Raw genomic sequence first — 10,052 nt, 5'->3', positions numbered from 1 at the left:
GCCCTCCCTGTTTCTGCACTTCCCCAGCCATGTGGCTGGGGCCATGCGCTGGGGTCTCTGTACAGAGATGTTCTGAGTGGGATTCTTTCCCGGTTGATTGCCTGAGAGCTTGTCTGGCTAGGGGGAGGGGGGCACTGAAGAACTATCAGTCCTGGTGTTATCCCCAGCATGCATACTGCACAAGAGCAGGTGGCAGTCCCAGTAAAAGCGAAGCCTGGCTCCTAACTGTAAGCAAGGGAACAGTCCCGCTATTGTGGGGAACTTTCCTGGCTTCTGCACTACCCCGGTGAAGTGGGCTAGCAAAAGGATCTGAATCCTCGCTTCCACTTCCTTTACCCAGAGGCGTCCCCTTCCACTCCCCTGTCTGGCAGAGTCCTCGTAACCCCAACAAGGCTGGGCCCAGGATTCCTGGGGGGCTTGACCCCCAACTCTGCTGTGGTCACCTAGGACAGGGGCTAGGGTGTCCCCCCTCCGGGGTACTCTCTCTGCACTGGGCACTTCTCTGACCCACTGACCATTTCATACAAGGTAAAGCAAATCCAAGTTATTTAATCAACAATTAATTTTAAAAAGAATAAGGAATAATGTGAAAGGTTAAAGGAAACACATTACCCCGCTCTGTGGCAGGGAACATCACAAACAGTGTCTCTCGAATGTCGGGGCAGGTCACAGCCTGTTCCTTGTAAGTCCCAGGCCTTCTTCTGAGGCTCTGGCTGTGCTGCAGGGATGCAGTGGGTTGGACACTCGCTCTGGTGGTGGCCACATGCTCTAGGTGGTAGGACCCTTCTTCCCAGCATTGTCCCTGCCCTGTCAGGGTCACCAATCCCCCCCATGAGTCTGGCCTGCAGAGCCTACTGGCTGAGGCCTCTCCCTGTGCTGGGCCCACTGCCCAAGGTCCCCCCTCGGTCTCCCCAGCTGCCCACAACACCCAGCTCTGGACTGCTCCAGCCCCAGCTACACTCTGCTGCTGCTCTGCCTCCAGCTCCCTGGGCTGCTTCTCTGGCCCCTCTAGCTCTGGTTGCTGCAGCTCTGCTCCCAGGGCAAGTCTGCTCTCTCTGGGCTGTGCCTCTGGCTTTGGGGCTGCAGCTCTGCTCCCAGGACTGGGGCTGCTTTCCCTGGGCTGCTTATCTCGTCCCTCTGGATCTGGCCCAGCTCTGCTCCCCAGCTCAGCTTGGCCCCTGCTTTCTCCTTAGCTGGGCCCCACTCTGTCTGACCCAGGCAAATCCAGCTCACACAGAGGACGGGAAGCTCCCTAGCCTCCTGACTCCCTGATTAGCCTGCCCGCCCTGTCATTCAGGCTGACCTGGAGCATTGGCCTCTCCCCATTGTTCTGGGGGCTGTCAGTCTCAGGGTCCTGATTCCCCATTGACCCTTCCCCCTTTTTAGTACTGGGAGCTAGCAACTAAAACACCCGCACTGAATGTTAGTAAGGGGGCAACAGTCGCCTTACATAACCCTCCTGCGGGGTGTGGGGGTGACTGTCCCAGCCAGGGCTGCACCACCAGCGCTCAGGGCCGGGGCTGCTGTGTGCAGACAGGAGCCAGGTTTGGGCAGGCAGGTGGCTGGGAGCCGGGGTTCACGGGGCAGCCAAGACCTCGCCTGAGAGCCCAGCAGGGCAGCCAGCCAGCAACCAGCCCCAGCTCCCCGCGAGCCAGGCGCCGGGCCGGTGCCAAAGGCCGGAGAGCCCGGGAGCCGCCCCGGCAGGGGGCGCGCGCGCGGGCTCTCTGGGCGCGCGGCTCTCTATGGCCGGGCCCCGCCTCCCGTTGCTAGTGGCAGGAGGTTTGTTTACTTCCGGGATCCTCTCCCCCCCCCTTAGCCCGCAGCCGCCATGGGGGAGGCGGAGGAGCCGGTGCCCGGTGAGTCTCCCGGGTCCCTGCGGGGTGCGGGTCGCTCGCTGTGTCCCCCCCGCGGCGGGGCAGGGGCGAGCTGGGTCCCCCCGGGCGCTGCGGTGTCTGAGCGTTTCCGCCGAAGGGTCCGGGCCGCCCGGGCGCGGCGCGGCGGGGCGGGGGGCAATAGTGACCCTCCCCTCGGGGCTGCCGGCGGGGGGCGGGGGCGAGCCCGGCCGCGGCCCCGCCGTTCCCCCGCCCCGGGTGGAGGGGGGCCGGGCTTGGGACGTTGCTTTGGCCCAACCTGCGCAGCCTGTTGCTCGAAGCGGTGTCCCGTCCTCGCTGCGTGTCTGGGTTTGTACCTTTGGCAATTGGGGCCACGCGTTGTCCTCTTGAGAGCTAACCAGAATTGCAGCTCCTGTTCTAGATGAGCATCAGCTTTCCTGAGCTACAGCTCGCTGCATCCGGGGAAGTGAGCTGTAGCTCACGAAAGCTGATGCTCAACTACATTTGTTCGTCTCTAGGGTGCCACAAGCACTCCTTTTCCTCTTGCGAATACAGACTAACACGGCTGCTACTCTGAAACCTGTTCTAGATGGTTCATTTTTATCCTAACTAGTGCTAGGTATTAGCGGTTTTCACGCTGAGCATGAAGATAACTGCTGGCTGATAACTATGATCATGAAAATCATACGATAACTGCTGGTTGAGGTTACATGCAAGTGCCCCCCCCCCCCAACGCCATCATAGTAGCACACAATTATATGGATTTAGTCTTCTAATGCTTTTTTCTGAGCAGCATCACACTCGCCTCTGTTGAAGAAAGGTATCAGCCCATGTGGACCATTGGGCCCTCCTGGTATGGTGTTCCTTATGTAATTCCATATAAAACTGTTTGTTCTATGGGTTTGGTTTTTTTCAGGCAAATGACAAAATAAAGTGTCTCTTGCAGAGCAACTGCTGTCATGTACAAAATGTGTTTAGAAAAGAAAAAAAGATTTTAGGCAAAGAAAATGTTGCCCCTGAAACTAATAAAACGTATTTAAAATCTTATCATGACTATTTTCCAGCTGGTAAAGAATGTGGCTTAGTCTACGACATTTTATAATAATGTCAATTGGAGCTAAAATATCTGAGTATTCTTATGTATTAAGAACAGCCATACTGGGTCAGACCAATGGTCCATCTAGCCTAGTATCCTGTCTTCTGACAGTGGCCAATGCCAGGTGCCCCAAAGGGAACGAACAGAACAAGTAATCATCAAGAGATCCATTCCCTGTCGCCCATTCCTAGCATCTCGCAAACAGAGGCTAGGGACACTTCAGAGCATGGTTTTGCATCCCTGCCCATCCTGGCTAATAGCCATTGATGGACCTATCCTTCATGAACTCATCTAGTTCTTTTTTTGAACCCTGTTATAGTATTACAAGCTGTAATTACCTGGGAAATATGAAGATATTTACTAAATTGCTAAATTTAGCATTGAATAAGTTTTCAAAGTATGGTTTCAGAGTAGCAGCCGTGTTAGTCTGTATCCGCAAAAAGAAAAGGAGTACTTGTAGCACCTTAGAGACTAACAAATTTATTTGAGCATAAGCTTTCGTGATCTACAGCTCACTTCATCAGATGCATCCATTGACTGCATCCATTGAATGCATCCAATGAAGTGAGCTGTAGCTCACGAAAGCTTATGCTCAAATAAATTTGTTAGTCTCTAAGGTGCCACAAGTACTCCTTTTTTTTTTTTTCAAAGTATGTGTGTTTTATGATGTAATTACCTGATGCTGTTCAAATTGTGACTCCCTCTGCCTTTTTTGTATGTATTGAATTGAGAATACAGTAAAAGCTGTTTTATCTGGCACATCACCAACCAGAAAGCTTCATTGAAATTCCAGTTTATAGTCTTGTTGGTTTGGGGCTGGTAGGGGGTTGGGGTGTGGGAGTGGGTGTGGAATGCAGGCTCTGGGAGGGAGTTTGGGTGTGGGAGGGGGCTCAGGGCACGGGAGAGGGTGTGGGGTGCCAGATCTGGGGAGCACTCACCTCAAGTGCTCCCTGCAAGTGGCGACCTGTCCCGGCTGCTTTTCGGTGGAGGCACGGCAGGTGGCTCTGTGCACTGCCCCCACCCTGAGTGCTAGCTCCACAGCTCCCGTTGTCTGGGAACCATGCCCTATGGCAGCTGTGGGGGCGGAGCCTGCAGGCAGAGGCAGCGTGTGGAGCTGTCTGCCGTGCCTCCTCCTAGGAGCAGCCAGAACCGGTCGCCACTTGTGGGGAGCCGCCTGGGATGAGTGCCCCCCAGATCCGGCACCCCGCACCCTCTCCCATGCCCCAACCCGCTGCCCCAAGCCCCCTTCTGCAGCCAAACTCCCTCTCAGAGCCTGCGCCCTGCACTCTTGCTGCACCCAAACTCCCTACCTCTTAGTTAACTGGCATTTTTCACTTACTGGCATCCTCTGTTCTCCCAACATGCTGGGTGGGGGGGAAGCTTTTACTCTGTGTGTGTGTGTGTGTATGTATGTATGTATGTGTATATATATATATATATATATATATATATATTCAGCCATAGGGCTCTTAACTGAACAAAATATGCTAATATTCAGCTTGGCAGACACCTCTACCCTGGTATTAATGTCAAGGAAATCACTCTAAGCATATCTAAATGACATGGAAAATGGACACCTCTCTGTAGGGGGACAAATGCAAAAATTAAGACCACGCTTTTGGTTAATATTTATTAGTTCAAGTGTCGCATTGTGGATATAGTATAAAAAAAAAAAAGATACTTTTAATAGATTCCAAGGCCAGAAGGGACCATTGTGATCATCTAGTCTGACTTCCTGTATAACACGAACCACAGCACTTCCCAAAAATAATTCATAAAGCATATCTTTTAGAAAAACATTCAGTCTTGATTTAAAAGTGACAAGTGATGGAGAGTCCACCCAGGACCCTTGGTGAGTTGTTCCAGTGGTTAATTACTCTCACTGTTAAACTTATTCCAGTCTGAATTTGTCAAGCTTTAACTTCCAACCATTAATCATGTTATCCCTTTCTCTGCTAGATTGAAGAGCCCATTATAAAATGTTTATTCCCCAGGTAGATACTTATCACCTGTAATCAAATCACCCTTAGCCTTTTCTTTGTTAAATTAAATAGAGTGAGCTCTTTGAGTCTGTCACTATAAGGCATGATTTCTAATCCTTTTATCATTCTTATGGTTTTTCTCAAAACCCTCTCCAATTCATCAACATCCTTCTTGAATTGTGGGCACTAGAAATGGACACAGTATTCCAGCAGCAGTCGCACCAGTGCCAAATATAGAGGTAAAATAACCTCTGTTCCTACTCAAAATTCCTTTATTTATACATTCCAAAATTGCATTAGCAGTTTTGAACACAACATCACCCTGGGAGCTCACATTCTGCTGGTTGTCCAACAGAACACCCACATCTTTTTCAGAGTCATTGCTTCCCACAAGAGAGCCTCCCATCCTGTATTTAGGGTCTACGTTCTTTGTTCCTGGGTATATTCATTCGTTGTATTAAAATGCATATTATTTGCTTGCCCCCAGTTGACCAAGTGCTCCAGATTGCTTAGAACCAGGGACCTGTCGTCTTCAATATTTACCACCCAATTTTTGTGTCATCTGTATACTTACCAGTGATGATTTTATGGCTTCTTCCAGATCATTGATACAAATGTTAAATAGCATGGGGCCAAGAACCGATCCCTGCAGGACCCCACTAGAAACACACCTGCTCTATGATGATTCCCCATTTACAATCACATTTTAAGACCCATCAGTTCGCCATTTTTAATTCATTTAATGTGTGTCTTGTTAATTTTATATCATTCTAGTTTTTTAATCAAAATTTCATGTGGTACCAAGTCGAACGCCTTACAGAAGCTGTAGCTCACGAAAGCTTATGCTCTAATAAATTTGTTAGTCTCTAAGGTGCCACAAGTACTCCTTTTCTTTTTGCGAATACAGACTAACACGGCTGCTACTCTGAAAGAAATCTGTGTGTTACACCAAAACTATTTTTATCAGCCAAATCTGTAATCTCCTAAAGAAAATCTTAAATTAATCTGACCGGGTCTATTTTCCATAATCCCATATTGATTTGCATTAAGTTTGTTACCCTACTTATTTCTTTATTAGAGACCTGTATCAGGCTGTATCATGCCTGGGATTGATGTCATATTGACAGGCCTATAATTACTCCGGTAATCCGGTTTCTGTTTGTAAAAACTGACATATTAGCTTTCTTCCAGTCTTCTGGAACTACCCCAGAGCTCCAAGATGTATTGAAAATCAACATTAACAGTTCAGCGAGCTCCTCAGTCATCTCTTTTAAAACTCTTGGATGCAAGTTATCTAGACCTGAAGTTTTAAACATGTCTAACTTTAGTAGGTTCTGTCTAAAATCCTCCAGAGATACTAGTGGAATGGAAGGATTGCTATCATGGTGTGATGAAACTATATCATCTGTGTTTTCTTCAAATACAGAACAGAAATATTTATTGAACACTTGTGCCTTTTTTGCATTATTGATAATTCTACCGTTTCCATCTTGTAATGGACCAATGCCATTCTCAGAATTCTTTTTATTCCTAATATATTTTAAAAAACTCCTTCTTATTAGCCTTAACTTTGTAGGCCATTGATTTCTTCTTGTGTACCTTTGCTTCCCTTATCAGTTTTATACAGCCCCTAACTTCTCATTTAAATGTATTGCCATCAGCTTCCCCGTTCTTCAATTTGTTTTATACTTCAATTTATTTTTTATAGCTGCCTTCACTTCCTGTCTAAACCCAGTCATTTTTAAAATCAATATGGCCTTCTTCCTCAATTTATGGATTTTTTGGGCCTCTTGTAAAGTGTTCTTAAACGATTCTTAAACGTCCTTAAATTTGTCCTCCCAATTGATTTGGCTCATAATTGTTTTCAGCTTTGTGAAACTGGCCCTATTAAAGCACCGAGTATATATATTACTGGTCTGGACTTTATTCTGTTTGAACATTATAATTGTGATCAAGTCATGATCACTTGTATCTAAGCTACCATTAATTTTTAGTTCTGTGATCAGTTCCTCTTTATTCTGTTTAGACAAAGTCTAATAATGAATTCCCCCACGCTGGGTGCAACACTTTTTGAATAAGGAAATTATCATCTATAATTAAAGCTAAGATTATGTCACAGAAGTCACGTATTCTGTAACATTTTCTGCTTCTGCCTTGGGACATTTGGGGCTGAAGAGGTCAGCTTGCGGGGGCCCTGGAGCTATGAGCCACTATGGGTGGTGGGGGCCCCTGCAGATCCCAGCCGCCGGGGGGACGGGACTCAGAGCTCCAATCTGCTGCAGGCAATGGGGCCCCTGGAGCTCTGAGCTGCCAGCGATGGTGGAGCTGTCAGCTGTAGTGAAGGTGGGTACTGGACCCCCTTCCCCATTTTTTCATTCTCCCGCACTAATGCTAGCTTTCAGTAGAGAAAGCTATGAAAATCTCAAAGCTCTGTGGGCAGCAGATGCAGTTCTGGATGGTCTCCTGAACAAAATGATGTGTAAAGTAAGCATATTCTTCCTAAGTGCAGGGAAAACTTCTTTAAGAAGACTTAAATGTTGAGCATTAGAAATTGAAGCTAAGAAACAAAGTTGAGAATGTCGGGGAGAATAGCAAAATAGAAAGCATTACATTTATTAATTTTCAATGTAAACAATATCTCTAGAACTATATGACAGTATTTTACAGGAACAGCCATGAACATTACTTCATCCATTACTGTATGTGTGTATAGGCATGAGGGGTGTGTGTGTGTGTGTGTTTGTATGTATAGGGCTTTCACCTTTCAAAACAATGAAAATTCTTTTTGTGGAAGAATGGTGTAATGGTTAAAGCACAGGACTCACAGTTAGGAGATCTAAGTTCTGGTCCTGGTTCTGGCTTTTCACAGTCTTCCTGCATGATTTTGGGCAAATCCTTCAATTTACATGTCCGTTTTAACACAATAAGCTTGAGATTCTTTTGCTCTCCAAAGTGGGAAGAATTACGAGTGTAAAAAATAAAGATCTCCAGGGTTGGATTTTTTTTTTTAAGATCGTAATTTTAAAATGGAAGTCGGTTTTGGCAGCCCTAGTTTTCAAGGGCTGAGAGTCTTGCTTTTAGGGGGCAATTTTTAGAGCAAATGTATCTTTTCAGATGAGTGAGGAAGAGTGGTCAGATTTGGAGCCTGTCAACCTTTTCAGTGTCTCTGTCTAATCCAATTTGGAAAACCTGTTTGAATTCAAGTGTAAACGTAAGTGAGATTATTATTTTTTGTCTCAACCTGCTTTCAGGATGAGCTTTTTGTGTTTTACTTTTTTGGGTCAAATTTTTCATTTTTTTTAAGCCCTCTTACATGTGGCAATATTGCGGTATTTCTTAGAGACAGGGGTAAAGGACAAAAGAACTTATTATATTCTTAAAGCAAAATATATCTACATCTGTATCTAATCTATTAGCAAAGCCCATGAGACTAGGAAGGAGTGGAGAGAAGAAGATGTGATCCTAAAAATGGTAGCTTTGAGGAAGCTGACTGAGAGAAACCACCAGATCTTGAAGAGAATTAAAGAAATAAGAAAAGACGGTGGAAAATAAAAAGGATGCTTGGATTAATGGGAAGTTACTATTTTGGATAAATGAGGTATAACTAATTTACACTAATATTGAAACTGTCTTATTTATGTTTTAGAATCAGGTGCTGTTTTCACATTTGGAAAAAGCAAATTTGCAGAAAATATTCCTAGCAAGTTCTGGTTTAAAAATGACAAGCCTTTGTATATGTCATGTGGAGATGAACATACTGCTATTGTTACAGGTTAGTATTGACACAGTTTAAGGAACACGTTTTGTAATACACGGCTTGTAAATGTATGGTTTATTTTCATGTCTGTGGTAGTATTATAAACAAACAATTCCCTCCTCCCGTTCTTTGAAGGAGTGCCTTCATTCCCATTGAAGTCTCAGAATTTAATTCCCAATGCACACTAAACAGGAGATGCCTGGTGCCCCACATGAATGAGTCTTTAGTGCAAAATGACAGTATTGGATCAAAATAAGAACATAAGAACGGCCATACTGGGTCAGATCAATGGTCCATCTAGCCTGGTATCCTGAGTAGATGTTTTCAGAGAACTATCCACAGTGGCCCCAAGATCTCTTTCATGAGTGGTAACAACTAATTTATATCCCCTTATTTTGTAGGTATAGCTGGGATTATGTTTTCCAATGTGCATTATTTTGCATTTATCAACATTGAATTTAATCTGCCATTTTGTTTCCCAGTCATCCATTTAATGAGATCTCTTTGTAACTCTTTAGTCAACTTTGGACTTAACTATCGTCTGCAAACTTTGCCATTTCACTGTTTACCCCTTTTTCAGATCATTTATAAATATGTTGAACAGCACAGGTCCCAGTATGTATCCTTGGGGGACCCTGCTGTTTATCTCTCTCCACCATGAAAATTGACCATTTATTCCTACCCTTTGTTTCCTGACTTTTAACCAGTTACTGATCAATGAGAGGACCTTCCCCCCAGCTATCAAAATGAATTAAATCAACTTGAAAAAGAACACTGAGAATGATAGTATCTAATAACTGTTCTTAAATAGAGAAAGTTTATGTAGTGGAGATAATCAGGACTTGAACTGAAAATGAACCTGGAGGGTTCTTTTTTGTTTGAGAAGCAGTGCTGAATGGAACTAGCAAAGGTCAGTAGGAATCCTTGTCTGAAACTTAATATTCAAGGTGATATATGTCTAAAATTAAAACTTTTTGGAATTATAAATTATATGTGAACAGTAAATAGCCCTAAACATTTTAATAAATGATCCTACTGTACGGTAAATTACAATAACAACACAGAAAAAGTTTTGATGGAATATAGTAAACACACTTTTAATAAAAATCTCATTTTTGTTTTTTTGAAATGCTAGTAGCAGTAACCAACAAAGAATTAGAATCCTGTTTGAACTAATGCAAAAGAGACTACAGTTTAATTGGCGATCATGTCAATTAAATATATTGGCAGTTCATCTCATGTAAATGCCAGCATTAAAAAAATAGGAAATGGAATATCGATACCAAAAATTCATGATGCATTTTCAGAGTGGATTTTTATTCTGAGGTAGAATTCTCCCCATCTGCCACCCTAGGACGTTTGAAATAGGTGTTCCCCCTTGTTAC

The 10,052-nt window shown here is 44.7% G+C and overlaps 1 protein-coding gene across 1 annotated transcript in view; it reads left to right on the top strand.

Annotated features, from left to right (window-relative positions):
• The first annotated feature begins 1,780 nt into the window (after positions 1–1,780).
• Positions 1,781–10,052, top strand: part of RPGR (retinitis pigmentosa GTPase regulator) — a 99,350-nt gene continuing 91,078 nt past the window's right edge. Inside the window, 2 exon segments of the mRNA XM_043505639.1 lie at positions 1,781–1,856; positions 8,557–8,682. Coding sequence (XP_043361574.1) covers positions 1,829–1,856; positions 8,557–8,682 — 154 coding nt within the window. The 5' untranslated portion in view covers positions 1,781–1,828.

The sequence above is a fragment of the Dermochelys coriacea genome, chromosome 1 (genome assembly GCF_009764565.3).
Source record: "Dermochelys coriacea isolate rDerCor1 chromosome 1, rDerCor1.pri.v4, whole genome shotgun sequence".
In the NCBI taxonomy this organism is placed as follows: domain Eukaryota; kingdom Metazoa; phylum Chordata; order Testudines; family Dermochelyidae; genus Dermochelys; species Dermochelys coriacea.
The sequence above is the reverse complement of the archived record's forward strand: the minus strand, read 5'-3'. Positions and strand labels throughout refer to the sequence as shown.